General features: G+C 35.8%; 1 protein-coding gene across 3 annotated transcripts in view; it reads left to right on the forward strand.

Annotated features, from left to right (window-relative positions):
* SLIT2 (slit guidance ligand 2) overlaps positions 1–17,969 on the forward strand; it is a 375,056-nt gene that overhangs the window by 267,193 nt on the left and 89,894 nt on the right. For 2 of the 3 annotated variants that reach the window (XM_060655343.3, XM_060655345.3), the window contains 5 exons: positions 8,249–8,320; positions 12,448–12,591; positions 12,704–12,867; positions 13,838–13,861; positions 17,419–17,569. In XM_060655343.3, the coding sequence (XP_060511326.1) occupies positions 8,249–8,320; positions 12,448–12,591; positions 12,704–12,867; positions 13,838–13,861; positions 17,419–17,569 (555 nt within the window). The remainder of the gene's footprint in view (positions 1–8,248; positions 8,321–12,447; positions 12,592–12,703; positions 12,868–13,837; positions 13,862–17,418; positions 17,570–17,969) is intronic. The other variant, XM_060655344.3, reaches the window with a different exon arrangement.

Here is a 17,969-nt window from a genome sequence, read left to right on the forward strand (position 1 = left end):
TTCCTTAAGATTTCCCTATTGGTCCAATGGGCTATAAAGTAATTCTCGATCAGCATACTCGTATACTGGAGGCCGTATGTTGAATATAAGTGATGTGTAAGAAAACCGGAGAGAAGTTACCCAGTTTGTCACTGCTCGTATTTGGATGACATTATCCAGACCCCTCAGGTATTTATTTTCCTTTCAGCTGAATTCATTTTCATCTTTCAATTTCTTTTAAAATTTTCTTTCCCTCATAGGAATGCAGCACAAAGTCTCACTGGCCTCCTTGCACTTTATATCTTTATGTAATGACATGCCTTTGTCCCATTTTTATGGATTTTGGCCTTATTTTCTTGATTCTCATCCAGCTTCTCTGTCCCGGTCTTTGGTTTTTTTATATTTTTAAGTCATTTTTCCTTGCTACCATTTTGATCTCACTGCATATAAGAAAACTGTACCAGGGGCACCTGGGTGGCTCAGTCGGTTGGGCGTCCGACTTCGGCTCAGGTCATGATCTCACGGTCCGTGAGTTCGAGCCCCACGTCAGGCTCTGGGCTGACAGCTCAGAGCCTGGAGACTTTCGGATTCTGTGTCTCCTTCTCTCTCTGACCCTCCCCTGCACATCCTCTGTCTCTCTCTGTCTCAAAAATAAATAAATGTAAAAAAAAAAAAAAACTGTACCAGCTCTACTATTGCTATACCTTTCTGTAGAGAAATCTCATCCCATAACATTTACTGTTTCTTTATGATAATATTTTATGATTGACAGTCCACATACCCAATAATGACTACATAGATTTCCTTCATCCTTTTGTGATTCCCCCCATATTTATTTCCCTATGTACCCAAACTGTCTCATTAACAAAAAGCATCTATTTTTTTAACATGATCTTAAAGAAAACGATTTGTTGGAATAAAATGTTTCACAATATAGTAAGACACATCTCCTAACCAGTCCTCCATTCATGTTATTTGAGCCACCTTTTAAGGCAAAAGTCCCAAATGAAAAACCTGCTAAATTATTTGCCCCTTTATTCTTTCTTCCCTTTTATTTTTTTAAATTTTATTCCAGAATAGTTAACAATACAGGATTATATTATTTTCAGGTGTAAAATATAGTGTTTCAATAATTCTATACATTACTCAGCGTTCATCATAAGTTCTTGATCCCCTTCACCTATTTCACCCATCCCCACACCCACATCCTTTCTGGTAACCGTCAGTCCGCTCTTTGTAGTTGAGAGTATGTTCTTTAGTTTGTCTTTTTTCTTTTAACTTTTTTTTAAACTTTATTTTGAGAGAGAGAGGGACAGAGACCAAGAGAAACAGAGAGAATGTGAGCGGGGGAGGGGCAGGAAGAGAGAGAGAGAGAGAGAGAGAGAGAGAGAGAGAGAGAGAGAGAGAATCCCAAGAAGGCTCTGCATAGCACAGAACCTGATGCGGGGCTGGAACTCATAAACCGTGAGATCATGACATGAGCCGAAATCAGAGTCAGATGCTTAACCAACTGAGCCACCCTGGCACCCTTGGTTTGTCTCATTTTTTTATTTGTTCATTTGTTTTGTTTGATAAATTCCACACATGAGTGAAATCATATGGTATCTGTTTTTCTCTGACTGGTTTGTGTCATTTAGCAATGCACTGCCTAGATCCATCTATGTTCTTGCAAATGGCAAGATTTCATTCCTTTTTATGGTTCATACTCTATTGTGTCTATATATAGAGAGACACTATATATATATATACATATATATATATATATGTATATATATATATATACACACACACACACATATATATACGTATATATATGTGTGAATATATATATATATATATATATATATATATATATATATATATATATGTAAAACCATCTCTTCTTTATCCATTTGTGTATTGATGGACACTTGGGCTGCTTCCATAGCTTGGCTATTGAAAATAATGCTGCTGTAAACATAGGGGTGCATATATCTTTTCAAATTAGTGTCTTGTATTCTGTTGGCAAATACCCAGTAGTGGAATTACTGGATCATATGGTAGTTCTATTTTTAATTTTTTGAGGAACCTCCATACTGTTTTCCACAGTGGCTGCACCAGCTTGCATTCCCAAAAACAGTGTGTGAGGGTTCCTTTTTCTTCACATTCTTACCAACATTTATTGTTTCTTGTCTTTTTAATACTAGCCATTTTAACAGGTGTGAAGTGATATCTCATTGTGGCCTTGATTTGTATTTCCCTGGTGATGAATGATGTTGAGCATCTTTTCACGTGTCTAGTGGCAAACTGTATGTCTTCTTGGAGAAATGCCTGTTCATGTCTTCAGCCCATTTTTTAATTTGGATTATTTGTGGGGTGTTTTTTTTTTTTTTTTTGGTGTTGAGTTGTAGATGTTCTTTAGCTATTTTAGAAACTAACCATTTATTGGATATGTCATTTGCAAATATATTCTCCCATTCAATAGGTTGCCTTTAATTCTATTGATTGTTTCCTTTTCTGTGAACAAGCTTTTATTTTGATGTAGTCCCAATAGCTTATATTTGCTTTTGTTTCCCTTGCCTCGAGAGACATATCTAGAAAAATGTTGCTACAGCTAACATCAGAGAAATTCTTGCCTGTGCTCTTTTCTAGAAATGTTATGGTTTCAGGTCTTACATATAGGTCCTTTACCATTTTTGAGTTTATTTTTGTGTCTGGTGTAAGAAAGTGGTCCAGTTTATTTATCTATTTTTTCCACATAACTGTCCAGTTTTCCCAAAAAGAGACTCTTTTTCCCAATACATATTTTTGCCTCCTTTGTAGAAGATTAATGGACATGTTAATAGTGGATTTCTTTCTGGGTTCTCTGTTCTACTGATCTATATGTCTATTTTTGTGCTAGCTCCTTACTGTTTTGACTGCTATAGCTTTGTAGTATATCTTGAAATCTGAGATTGTGATATTCCCAGTTTTTTTTTTGTTTTTTGTTTATTTGTTGTTTATTTTTCTCAAAATTTCTTTGGCTATTCGGGATCTTTTGTGGTTCCATATGAATTTTAGGATTATTTGTACTAGTTCTGTGAAAATTGCTCTTGGGATTTTTTGATATGGATTGCATTAAATCTGTAGATTGCTTTAGGTAATGTGGGAATTTTAACAATATTTATTCTTCTAGTTCAGAGTATGGGGTATTTTTCCATTTGTGTTGTCTTCAATTTCTTTCATCAACTTTTTATCATTTTCAGAGTACAGGTTTCTGCCTCCTAAGTTAGGTTTATTCCTAGGTATTTTATTATTTTTGCTGCAACTATAAATGGGATTGTTTTCTTAATTTCTCTTTATGCTACTTGATTATTAATGTATAGAAATGCAACAGATTTATGTATATTGACTTTGTATCCTGTGACCTTATGGAATTCATTTATCTGTTTTAGTAGTTTTTTTGGTGGAATCTTAAGGGTTTTGTATACATAATATCATGTCATCTGCACAGAGTGAAAAATTTACTTTTTCTTTACCAATTTGGATGCCTTTTATTTCTTTTTCTTATCTGATTGCTGTGGGTAACACTTCCAGTACTATGTTGAATAAAAGTGGTGAGAGTGGACATCCATATCTTAGGTAAAGGGATCTCATTTTTTGACCATTGAGGATGATGTTAGCTGTGGGTTTTTCATAGATGGACTTTATTATATTGAGGTATGTTCCCTCTAAACCTACTTTGTTAAAGGCTCTTATCATGAATAGATGTTGTAATTTGTCAAATGCTTTTTCTACATCTATTGAAATTATCATATGCTTTTTATCCTTTCTCTTGTTGACGTGTTCTATCGTGTTGATTTGATTTGCAAATATTGAATCACCTTTGCATCCCAAGAATAAATCCCACTTGATCGTGGTAAATGATTTTTTTAATGTATTTTTGGATTCAGTTTGCTAATGTTTTGTTGAAGATTTTTGCATCCTTGTTTATCAGCGTTATTGGCCTTGTAGTCCTCTTTTTTGTAGTGCCCTTATCTGATTTTGGTATCAGAGTGATGCTGGCTTCATAGAATGAATTTAGAAGATTTCTTTCATCCTCTATTTTCTGGAGTTGTTTGAGAAGAATATGTATTAAATCTTTAAATGTTTGTTAGAATTCATCTTTGAAGCCATCTGGTTTTGGACTTCTGTTTGTTGGGAATTTTTTTTGTTTTGTTTTGTTTTTAATGATTCAGTGTCATTGCTGCTAATTGGTCTGTTCACATTTTCTATTTCTTAAATTCTGCATATGAGTGAAATCATATGGTATTTGTCTTTCTCTGGCTGACTTATTTCACTCAACATAATATACTCTAGCTCTATCCATGTCATTGCAAATGGTGAGATTTCATTCTTTTTGATGGCTGAGTAATATTCCATTGCATATATACACCACATCTCTTTATCCATTCATCAGTTGGTGGGCATTTGTGCTTTCTTCATAGTTTGCCTATTGTTAATAATGCTGCTACAAACATCGGGGTTCAGGTACCCCCTGGAGTCTGTATTTTTGTATCATTTGAGTAAGTACCTGTTAGTGCAATTGCTGAATCATACAGCAGTTCTATTTTTAACTTTTTGAGGAACCTCCATACTGTTCTCCAGAGTGGCTGCACCAGTTTTCATTCTCACTCATAGTGCAAGATGGTTCCCCCTTCTTGGCACCTTATGTGGAGTGTAAGAAACAAAACAGATGACCATATAGGAGGGAGAGAAAAAGAGAGACAGAAACAAACTATAAAAAAACTTATGAAGATAGCAAACTGAAGGTTGGTAGAGGGAGGTGGGTATGGGATAGGCTACATGGGTGATGGATATTAAGGAGGATAGTTGTTGGGGTGCCTGGGTGACTCAATCAGTTATGCATTCAAGTTCAGCTCAGGTCATGATTTCACGGTTTGTGGATTTGAGCCCTTCCTCAGGCTCTGTGCTGACAGTTCAGAGCCTGGAGCCTGCTTCAGATTCTGTGTCTTCCTCTCTCTCTGTGCTTCCCCCATTTATGCTCTCTCAAAAATAAATTTAAAACATTAAAAAAATTTTTAATGGAGGGCATTTGTTATGATGAGCATGGTGTGTTGTATGTAATTGATGAATCACTGGATTGCACTCCTGAAACCAATATTGCCATTGCACTGTATGTTAACTAACTAGAATTTAAATAAAATTTTGAAAAGAAACATTTTTTTCTTTTTCTCCCTGATTCAGTTTTGGGAGCTTATATATTTCTAAGAATTTATCCATTTCTTCTAGGTTGTCCAGTTTGTTCATATGTAATTTATCATCATATCCCTTTGTATTTCTGTCAGCTGTCATTTCTCCTCTTTGCTTCTGATTTTGTTTATTTGAGTCCTCTCTTTTTGGTGAATCTGTCTAAAGGTTTATCAGTTTTGTTGATCTTTTCAAAGAAGCAGCTCTTGATTTCATTGATCTCTTTTATTTTTTTAGTTTCTATTTAATATATTTCTCTATTCCTTTCTTTATTTATCTACTGGTTTGGAGTTTTGTTTGCTTTTCTTTTTTTAGCTCCTTTAGGTGTAAGTTTAGGTTATTCATTTGAAGTTTTTCTTGCTTTTTGAGTAAGAAATGTGCTGCTATCAACTTACCTCTTAGAATAGCTTTGCTGTATCCCAAAGTTTCTGGACTGTTGTGTTTACATTTTATTTTGTCTTCATGTATTTTTTTTTATTTTGTCTTTTATTTCTTTGTTGACTTATCCATTATTTAGTAGCATGTTATTTTACCTCCTTGTATTTGTGTTCTTTCCAGATTTTTTCCTTTTTTTAAATGTTTACTTTTGGCGGGGGAGGGGCAGAGAGACAGAGGGTGAGAGAGAATCCCAATCCGCTCTGACAGCACAGAGATAAATGCGGGCTCGATCTTATGAACCATGAGATCATGATCTGAGCCAAAATCAAGAATCAGACGCTTAACCAACTGAACCACCCAGGAGCTCCCGGGTGCTTATAGTTGATTTCTAGTTTCATAACTTGCTCCTTAATTCTTATATGGGTCCCCACAATTTATATGCATCCTATTTCCTTTTTATATTTCATTGGGTTCAAAATATGAAACTCCTTTAATATTCAAAATTGCTATTTTGGGTTCCTCTTTGAAATCATACTTGGCTCACTTCAGTTGTATTATTCTGGCACAAGGACAAGTGATGCATATTCAACAAACAACGGTTGCATTCAGTTTAATTGGACACCAAGCTTAGAACCTCATAAAAGTTCCTGACACATAATAAGTATATGATATCTCTTGTTAAATTTAGTCAGTTGAATGATATTGCATTGAATGTCCTGAAATAGTGCCACCTTGATCTGCTCATGTGTGTTCCCATAAGGCCTCTGACCTTAAAAAAAATGCATTTATTATTGCTTATCCTTTCTTAATTCCCTTACCTCTTTGATGCTAACAATACAGAGTTCTCTCTTTTTTTTTCTTAGATTTTTAAAAATAGTTTTTCTCTAATTGATCTACCTTATTTAAAAGCATCTATATTCTGCACAAATGAACTTTTATGTTATATTATATAACTATACTGCTGGGATCTATACAAGTAGAATGTCTCCTTACACAATATAGTGTCCAGCCATATTTATTTATTCCCTTGAGAATTTCCTTCCTATATTGTAATACATCCCACCTCTCACTGACATCCTAAAAGGAAACAACAGCTTTTCCCTCACTCTTATTCATTTCTCTTGAATTGTTATTTTAGTCCATTTCAAACAGAAATCATATACTGCTGCCAAACATATTAATTATTTAGATTCTCATTTCAGCTTTTTCCTTTACATATTGTGACATCCTTTATGTCTTTTCTGAAAGAAAATTTTTCTCATTTTCAGAAGCAATAGGATCAATGCAGAGAATATAAAACATAAAGAAAAATATATAGATGCAAATTAAAATCACCTCTGAATGGCAAATTGCCTGCCATCCAGAGATTTTCTGCTTTTTTCCTTATGTACGTGTATATATATTTTTCTGAACTAAATTAAGATCATACTATAATGTACTTCTTTATTGTTTTGTTCAACTTTAATGTTATATTAACACTTTCATGTCATTAAATATTTCTCAAAATATCATTTTTGTGAATGTGAAATATGCATTTAACCAATACCCTTTTTGGGGGGATTTGGAGATATTTTATTTGTGTCAATTTTTCATTGTTATAAGTTATGCCATGATTGACATTTTGTACACAAAATACTGTGTTTGTGATTATTTTCTTCAGCCCCTAAAAGTAAAACTAAGTAAAATTTTTTATAATTGTCTTTACAACTCTTGGTATGTATTGCCAGTTGGTCCCCCTAAGGAATATAATTTCTGTCTTTTCCCATTCGTTATTGTGGTTCCCTACTTTGGGGGTAAAAAATAGGCATCATGGCAGACCTGTTGCTAATAGCCAGCATGATGAGTCAACCCATTTCTGTTCATCTGTTGTTGAAATCCCCTCATTTCACCCATCTTGTTAATTATTCCTTAATTTGTCCACTTGCTAACTTATTTCTTCAATTGACTCCTCAAACAATGATCACTCATCAATCCAATGTTAGAATGTCACTGCATACCCAAATCAATGCAAGGCGCCAGGTGTGTTGAAGGGACTAAACCGTGGTTCTTGCACCGGGTAGCTGCACATAGTGGCTGATCAGAGCTGAATACCATGAGGATACATTCCTGTTCATGTTTTTGGAGAAACGTGCATTTCAAAAATGTTTCTGTACTCGTATTAGTGATCACTTTCTACACATACCTTACAATTCTCAAGCATATACATTATGTAACAAAAAGCTTACCTTTATGTAGATTCCTTTCACTTTTTACCAGTATGATAAGCCTAAAACTCATTCCTTTAATGAGCAATGAATTCCACATTTAGTGTTCTCCTTTTTTATTACAGAATGCAATACTGTGTGTGTGTGTGTGCGTGTGTGTGTGTGTGTGTGTGTTGAAAAACATGACAATTTAACAGTGGGCGTTTCTATGAAAAGGCATTAAATAATGGAATGAGCTCACTTTTGTTAATTTTCTTTGTTTTTCTATGTTTTCTGAACTTTCTACCATATGTATATATCTGATCTATAATCAGGAAAAAACACATTTGCAAATTGAAGTTTGTTCACTCAACTATAGTTTTTGTGATGTATGGAGTACTTACTAACCTCCTATATGCCTGAATACATATATTTTGGGTCAATTTGTTATGCTGGCTTGATGTCTAATTTCTTTTTCATTTAAATCATGTTTTTTTCAGTGTCCTCTATGGAAATAAGATCACGGAACTCCCAAAAAGTTTATTTGAAGGACTGTTTTCCTTACAGCTACTGTAAGTATTTGATTGTTTCTGATCTGTTGAACCAAATATAATATTTTAGTCGGTGTACCATCTCATATTTTCATGGAAGCTTCAGGAAAACTCGACCCCAAATGACATAGTTTAATGAAATGGAAAAGATTAGTCTAGTGCAGCTCACATTGATGGTGGTTATTTATTTGAAGACACAGCACTTTGAAGTTGTCTCAAAACCTTTCTCTCCACCCTGTCAGAAATATATGCTTCCTGGCTACTCTGTCATTTAAAGCTCGTGCAGTCCCTGCCCTTTGTGAAACTCTCTGTTTTGATTTAACAGTAGTTGGGAAGGAGAGTGACATAGTGATATGTTTATCCACCTTTGTCCAAAGAATGTGCAGGGGTAACAGTGCTGGAATAAGGGCCAGAGCACAGCAATAGCACCCAACTTGGTATATACTGAGAAAATTATCTATAAATCGCTGGATTGCATCTTTTAAAAACCATTCTGCTTAGACAATAGCTACCATTCATTTGTGTCAAAAGAATTTACTATACATACATGTATAAGAACAAAATCTGACCGCAAGTGTTTAAATGAATGCTTCTATGAAAAGGAAATTGGAAGAAATATGCTAACATTAAGATGATTACTGTTAGATCATCAAATTCTGTTCAAATCACCAAACACACGTAGACTTCCGCATTCAGGGGATACAAAGATGACGATGATGTACTGTGCTCTCTCAACTAGTTCACAGCCAGTTGACTCTAAAATTCTTAAGTTTAAAATGGTACTTTCTCTGTCGAGTGTATACATTTGTTGGTGTCAGGGTTTGTACCACTGATCTTGTATAAATTTACTCCTAATCCCCCAAGACTTCCCAGACGTAGATCTCTTTCCTTACTGGGTAAATGTAAGTTCTTACTTACATCCTAGTCTTCATGTTTTAAATTTTTATCAGTATCAAGAAACATATTTTATATCACAGCCCAGTTTTCACACACAACACACACAGACACACACACATGAAGCAAATTGTTAACTAAATAATATTTAGCCTTACTGTGTGTAGTGCTCTCCATTTTGCTACATTCTCTCTCTCTGTATGTCTCCCCCTCTCTCTTTTCAATCTCTTTAATACTGTACAACCCAAAAAATTGATTTTACAAGAGACCAGTAAGTCATGATAAATACTGATCCTTATGCCCTAATGTCTTTATTTGGGTTTCAAATTATTTTTAACCCTTGAGGTGGACTCAGCAAATACTGTTTCTGATCTTTAATAGAATGACTCTGTATACATTACATACATTATAAATATAGCTATTGCTTTAGTCAAGCATTGTCTATATATTACCTGCTTCTCTGTCATTCTTTTACATTCTCCTAGCACTATTCTCCTTGCCATTTACTCATAATCTCTTGCTATCACTGGCCTGCTCAGTACCAACACTGAAAATAGCACCTTCTCTCCCCTTCCACACACACTTACTGGTCGTTGATGTAACAAACAGGTTAATAAACCACGGGATCTGTATGGAGATAAATCTTACTTAAAAAGCTATCTTTGTCCCTCAGCCTAATATTTTGTCCCTAGCTCAAGGCCCATCCTTAAGCCTGCCAGGACTAAAGCAACACGATTATCTCTTTATGGCTCACTGAGAACTTGGTTAAGCATCTTAGATTTGCTTGAACAGATGAAAAGAAGTAAGTGAAAGGAACAGAAGGAAGTAGTGTCTAACTCTTTCTTTCTCCTAATTTTCAGACCACATAATTTAAAGTAAGTACAAAATGCTCAAAACAGGCACCTTTTCCAATTGTCTTCCAGGCTCCCTACTTTGTCCTTCTCCTTACTTCTGCTCTCTGACTCCTTCATTTGGCTGACAGATTGGAGAACACAGTAGGTGTGACCTGTGTTGTGGCACAGAGTAGAGAAATGGGATTATCAGTCCACACCTCAGACTAGTTCCTAAGCTTCTAAGAAAGCATTATGAGGACCACAGAGAAGGCCAAAATGTCAGGTCCTAAAGGGAGGTAAAAAAGAGGAGGAAAGAATCACCACAGGGAAGTCATAGCTTTGCAAGTATGTGGAATCCCTACGAATGCAAGTAAAACAGAGGTGCCGGCTCAGCTGGTGAAGCATCCAACTCTTTAATATTGGCTCAGGTCATGATCTCACAGTTCATGGGATTGAGACCTATGTTGGGTTCTGGGCTGACAGTGTGGAGCCTGCTTGGGATTCTCTCTCTCCCTCTACCTCTCTGCCTCTCCCCAGCTCATGCTCGCTCTCTCTCTCTCTCTCTCTCTCTCTCTCAAAAATAAATAAATTTTAAAAAAGCAAGTAAAACAGAAATACCCTATGTTAATTAGAGATTCTTATGACCAAAAGAGAAACCATTTTCAGTATATTAAATAAGGCATACAAACCCAAACCACAGAGCACATATATTTTGAGCTACTAAATATTTGTTTAAGTATCAAAGCACTAAAGTAAATGCTAATAGAGAAAAAAATATCAAAAAAAAATTCTCTGCTCATGGAGGGCAAATAAGTAGGCCTGCGTAAAGTAGGTGCCAAGACTAAGTAGCACTGAACAACTTGCTTGGGAACCCAGAGGAAGGAATACTTTAGTTGGGTGGAAGGCATGCTCTGGAAAAGGCAAGCTTCCCGTGAGGCCATAATAGGCCACAAGGTTGAAGAAAGTGGAAGGCGGGGCAAGTATATTCCCAAAGGGAGTCCAACATGAATAAAAGCTGAGACATGATCTCATACACCCTACGAGAAAGGCGTTTGTCAAAGTATGATTTGTGAACCACAGTTTCACAGAACATTGATGTCGAATATTGAGAACATGTTGAAAAAAAAAATGAGTGTGTAGGATATTGTGTTAAACTAACTTAAGTGGATGTTTATAATGCAGGACTAGGGCCTTTAATATGCTTATGAACCGTGTCACTCTCCAAGAGGGCTATAAAGTATTAATTCAACAACAGGTACTTATGGAGCACTTTAGTATGTGCTCAGCACGGGAGAAACATTAGGGAGCTAAACCGACAAATACGCCTGCTGTGTGGAGGCAACATGCAAATGACAGCAATGAAGTGAGAAGTAAATCAGGGGCGCCCAGGTGGCTCAGTCGGTTGAGCATCCAAGGCTTGATTTCGGCTCAGGTCATGACCTCACGGTTCATGAGATAGAGCTCTGCATTGGGCTCTACACTGACAGCACAGAGCCTGCTTGGGATTCTCCTCCCTCTCCTCTCTCTCCTCTCTCTCTGTCCCTCCCCTGCTCTCTCTCTCTCTGTGTCAAAATAAATAAATAAACATTAAAAAAATAATGTAACAAGTAAATCATATACAACAGAAAGAAATACACACTTAGGAAAACAGAAAAAAAAAAGATCATAGTAAAGAAATCAAGTGTGTTAGAGGTTGAGGAAGGGCAAACACAGGGGATGGTATTAAAGAGAGTGGTCAGGGTAGGCTGAATTGAGAAGGTAAGATTGGACCAGACTCAAAGAAGCAGAGTAGTCAGACAACAGGGAAAAGAACATTCCAAGCTGACATCCCTACATGGAGACCTGTGTGGCTGTTGCTGAAGCAGCTGGGGGAAAGAACGTGGAGGTCACAGAGTCAAAAGGGGGCGCTAACGGTCCTATTGCGCCTTAAGGCAATTTGTCAGGACTTTGGTTTCCCTAAGAGCAGTTTGAGAGTTGTTGCCTGGCTTTGAAAGGAAAGTGATCTGTGTTTTAAAAGGCTCACTCTGGCTTCTGTTTTGAAAGTAGACGGAACTTCTTCACAGAGCAGCTAGAAAGACTAATGTTTTATGACGGGTTTTTTTTATGGCATCCTTGACTTCAGAAGTTGGCTCTGCTTTGTCTACTGCACTACCCTTCCACCTTCCAGAGAATATGTTTCATTATTTCTTCTGAATAAATGTATGAGTGCCACTAGATTTATTAAACTGCATGCCCTTCGCTTTATCTGCTATAACCCCAAATCTTCCACCTGTGGTACCTAAATTATTACAGTTAAAATGTTAATGTTGAGGTTCAGAAAAATGTATTTGTTGATTTCTTGTATTTCTCAAGAAGGACAGAATCTTGAAGGTGGGTTAAGAAGATGCTGCACTTTAATTCTGCAACTATTTGATCAAACAGATTATTGAATGCCAACAAGATAAACTGCCTTCGGGTAGATGCTTTTCAGGATCTGCACAACTTGAACCTTCTCTCCTTGTACGACAACAAGCTTCAGACCATTGCCAAGGGGACCTTTTCACCTCTCCGGGCCATTCAAACCATGTATGTATCTATGGCTTGGATCAACTATGGTGACTGGTGTCTTCACTATGGATTTGAGAGTTGAGTTCATTGCAAGTCGAGTATAAAAGTGTTCTGTATGTGTTTCTGAAAGGCATTTGGCCCAGAACCCCTTTATTTGTGACTGCCATCTCAAGTGGCTGGCGGATTATCTCCATGTCAACCCTATCGAGACCAGTGGTGCCCGCTGCACCAGCCCCCGGCGTCTGGCAAACAAAAGAATAGGACAAATCAAAAGCAAGAAATTCCGTTGTTCAGGTAATTTCTTACTTCATGTGACATTTCACCTGTGTTACCAAAAACAGTGGTTATGGAGACCTAGAGACAGCTGGTTATCAGATCAATTATCAAACATTGTAGAATAGAGTTCTTTTACTTCTGTCCCCAAAGAACCAAATAAAGAGAGCTGTAGACACAATTCATATAGCCCTCCTATATGTAATATTTTTAACACTATATCCAGCATAACAAATAGGCTACCAGCCAAGAAAAAAGATGCCTGGATACTTCATGCTGTATTTTTAGAATTTGAACTTCTAGCAAACTCAGAATACTTTTCAAGTCTGTTAAGTTGTATGTTTGTTGGATTATTCTGCATTGAAAAACTTTAGGTAATCAACCATGTTCTCATTTCTTCAGAAAGGGAACTGAGATTTAGTTAGGTGATTTGCTCAGGCTCAGAATTAGGGGGAAAGATTTCCCTATCCCTTGCTTCTCACACCAAATGTGTTTTCTTATTTTTCATCCTCTTATTTCAAATAGGATTCTGAGAATAATTTTTTTTTTCCAAAAGGCCATCTTTTAGCATTTGGGGAATATCATACTTATTTATAAAAAACTAAATGTAGATACATTGTATTACCATTAAATAAAAGACCTACTGCATTGACATTTACTATTTGCTTTGGACTAATCTTTTCTGTTTTCTTACGATAAAACACATTCTGAATGTTTTGGGTAGTATGTTATCTGACTATTGCAGGGGTATTTCACATTCGGCAGTTAATTCATACTAAAAAGCTAATATCAAAACAAAGCTATTTATTGTCCTTGGTTCTAGATACATTTACTACTCCCTGTACATTATTATATCTCAGCCACTGCTGTGAATAGAATTCACTTAATTATCTATAGTGCCTTTAGTCCATTCTTAATCTAATATAACTCCTATCTCTGCTTGCTGACATTCAGGTGCATCTTCTATTTTTTTTTCTCTTTTTTTATTTAGCTAAAGAACAGTATTTCATTCCAGGTAGGTTTTGCTCGGTAGTAGGACTAACCACAGATACCCTTTCCTCACATTATAAAATATAGCTTCTGAAACTTTGATGTGCATGCGTTTGAAAGTACAGTGGGTACTCTGTAGATAGATTTACTTCTGCATAGATCACTTGTAGCTGTTTCCTGAAAACCTGACCTTTGCATGCAGCTTCTGATGTTAAACTTATATATTATTAAACTCCCATCTTTTTTTTTTTTCCTCCCTCACTTTGGCACATTATCTAAAATTTCTCACAGTACCTAAAACGTTTGAACCTGTAGCCTTCTACTTAAATTATTTTCTCTCCTTATGTTGTATATCTGATCTTTCAACCTGTTTTTAAAATGTAGCTTATTGAGCTGGTTTTAAAGACAGAGACCTTTCTGTTGTCAAAGAACTAGTTCTACATGAAATCAGTTACCAACACATAGAATGAATTCTCTTTCCAACCATGAGATTTACTTTTTTGATGTAACTATACTAAAAATGTATGCCTTACTTTTTGTTTTATTTGGCTTACTGATGCTTCACTTTTTATACAAAAACAGCAACTTCCTGCTTGCTTACATACAGTTATATGTTGTTTGTGACTTAACAAAACTTAACAAACTTCTTGTATACCTGGAGTGACAATATAACTCCACAAAAACAATATTGACATGCATCCTGAAAGCATCAGGTGTTCATAGGCACGAAGTGCCTTGAATAATTTAAGCATATGAATGGAATGTGTTTTAGAAAAGTAATTGAAATGTTTTACCACTACAATCTCAACACTGTCAAGGCTGATGATTCTGGAACTAGCTCTTTGAAATATGTTTCTTCACTTCTTTTTTCCTTGCCTGCCAACTGTGTAAAATGCCTCTTGACTTGTTTGTTTTAGACCATTATATAAAAATATGTGTTAGTAATTAATTGGCTACATTTACCATCTCCTGGGGATATTCTAGACAATTATATATTTTAACACCTACCAATAAGAAGATTATTTATACAGTGTTAGTATGCAAAAACCATACTGATTTTTTAAAGGAGAGTACTGGGTTAGGTTTGGTCTTTATTTTAAAGAGATATGTGTTATTTACCTTTATTGAATTATAATTTGAATAATTTTGTTCATTTAATGGATTTTGTTTTATTACTTATTTTGAGCTTGAGTGATCAATAGTATTTTACATATTACACTGGCTACATAAGACATAACATGGTGGAAAGAACAGTTGATTGGCCTTCATTGGCAATCTTTAAAATTCATTATTTTTACCTCACTATTAAGCAGAAAGTCATCTGATAGCTATTACTTACCCAGAAAAAGCCATATTCTAAACACCAGAACACCTATAGGATAAAACATTAATATTGCTTAAATCCTCAAATTCTGCCAATTAATATAATTGTTACTGAATTCTTCAATTAATTACATTTAACTCTACTTTATTAATAATTTAGAAATTAATATTTCTGGATCACCAATTAAAGACCCAAAGTCAGATTGTTTTCATAAATTCTGATACAGTTTTGCCCATTTACTGACAGCGGTCAAAATAAGCTTTCTTGGAAATACATTTGATATGTGATACCATAGCTTCATTTTCAATTTCTGTTAATTCAATTTGCATTAAAGCAATAATAATAGAAGTCAGGACTCAGAAGGTTTCTTTGAGCCTTTTCTCCCTCTTTTTTTTTCTTATAGATTTCAATTAAAATTTTATCCTACCTAAACAGTCTCCATAAAAGAAACAACATTGTCATTGCGTAGAATGCAGATTATTTAAATGTAAGATACCCAGAGTACCTGTCATGTAGACCTTGTTGCCAGTGTTTCTTCATTTCACTTTTAAAACGAAAGCCTAAACTGCATTACAAAAGTTCCTGAATAAATACCTTGGCATTCATTGCCAAATCTAATGAAATGATTATATTCAGCTTTGCAATCTGATGAGATTTTCATTTCATTTCCACTAAGTGACATTATTTATAAGTTGGAAAAATCATTAAAAAGCATGTAAGCCACCACCTAAGGATTAATCCAGATGGATTTGTTTGTAAAGATCTCCATGATTCGTTTTTCACTTCAGTTTGCTTGTTTACCTGCCTACCGTCATTCTATATGGCATTCTAGATACTATAGTGATAACTCAAAAGAAAATCTATCTTGCAGAGAGTTCATCATTTAAAGGAATCGACAAGAACCTAACTTGTGCTGTGCATCTTGTATGCCATTGCTTTTCCCGTAAGACCACTGTGCTTCAAAAAATTACTACAAAAGCTTGCAAAGCATGACGATTGCTGTCATACTATGCCTTTCCCCTCCAATTGCCATAGCAAGGAAAGAAGGAGGAGACCTTAGCTAGTTTTATGTATGTGTTTATTAATCTTAATCGGGATTACTCTTTCTTTCCTTCTTGGTGATTTTTACTTTTGCAGGAATTCACCATTTTGGCTGTAAGTAAAAGTGTCTGATCTGAAACACAATGTCCTCCCTTTTCAATCCTGATGTACCTTCTTCTAGTCTCGGTCTTTTGCGCCTTTTTTCCGCCCCCCAAGAAGAAACCACAGATCTTTTGAGCTTCTCTGTTGTCCTTGTAGCTCACCTTCAACTTCTTCCTGGATGTTGTTCCCGAAAGCTGTTGTTTCCATTCTGCAGTTCTGAGGAACAATGGAGGCACCTTTCAGTGTAGCCCCCTTCTTTGTGTTTCCAGGAAATCTTCGGTAGTAATACTCTTACTATGGTCATAAACATTCTGCGGGAAGAATGCATGTCATGTAAACAGTATTACGTTTCCAGAACGTCTGTAGCTTTTTCTCCTGCTTCCCTTCATCTTTCCTCTCGGTCTTACCCTTGGCCTAGTGGATGGTGTAGTGATTATGTAGCGAGATTTTCTGTTGTGCTTGATCTAACCATGTGGTTGCCAGGTATGAGTAAAACATGGTTCCGTCAAGCACCATGGAACGTCACGCAGCTTTCTACAGCATGACAAGCTGCTGAGGCTCAAATCAGGATTTACTGGTCTCTTTTTATAAAATCAAAATGAAAAAAGAGGGCTTTTTAGGCATTTCTGAAGATTATGTGAGAGGGAGAGAATACTAAAAGACCATAGAAAATTTAAAAACCTGAGTACATCTATTTGCCTTGAAAGCCCTAATTTAAAATGATATATAGGAACATGTTTATTACTGGATACATTTTAAATTCTCGACTCAGAGAAAAAAAATAAACTTTTTAACAATTAATAGCCATTGTATGATTAGCTGTCAAATAGGCTAGAATGGCTCATAACTGGATCAGCAGAAAGTACAGCTGTGAAAAGCTCATCTCTATTAATGTTTTCCTGTCCTGTGAATCTGGTTACTTTTTTTTCCAGCAAATTCCAAGCCCTTGTTTTAACCCTCTCCTGACATCCATTGACCAAAAATTCCCCAAGTTGTCTCCCTGCTGCATAATCTATAGTTATCTTACTATTTTTCTTCCTACAAATTAATGAATATTCTAACCTTTAGACTAAGTATCTTTTTTTTTTTTTTCTTTTGGCTTGAATCCTCAATAGGTACAGAAGATTATCGATCAAAATTAAGTGGGGACTGCTTTGCAGATTTGGCTTGCCCTGAGAAGTGCCGCTGTGAAGGGACCACGGTAGATTGTTCCAATCAGAAACTCACCAAAATCCCAGACCACATTCCCCAGTACACCGCAGAGCTGTGAGTTCATCTCCTAACAAAATCCAGGTTGGGAGGGAGGGAATGAAAGCATCGAAGCAATGGAATTTTTGTCTTGCTCTTTTATTCTTGATGATTGCATTGATTTTAATGAACACGCATGGCCGTAACTCTTCTTTGTACAGAGATAGATTAGAGGCTATCTGACTTCATCTTTCTGGTCCAAGATACGACTCCAGAAGTTAATTTACTTCTCAAAAATTCAGTTAGCTCTTGATAATGCTAAGAATAAGAGCATTCATCTGATATTTCTTTCTTGGGTATTTATGCCCATACCCATTTCTAAAAATGTAATAGATTTCTAAGGGATATAGTCTTTCACAGCAACCAAATAAAGTACTTTGAGAGTCACCATTTTGAATCTCTGTATATTATGAATTAA

Source organism: Panthera onca, chromosome B1, assembly GCF_046562875.1.
Source record: "Panthera onca isolate mPanOnc1 chromosome B1, mPanOnc1 haplotype 2, whole genome shotgun sequence".
Classification (NCBI taxonomy): Eukaryota; Metazoa; Chordata; class Mammalia; order Carnivora; family Felidae; genus Panthera; species Panthera onca.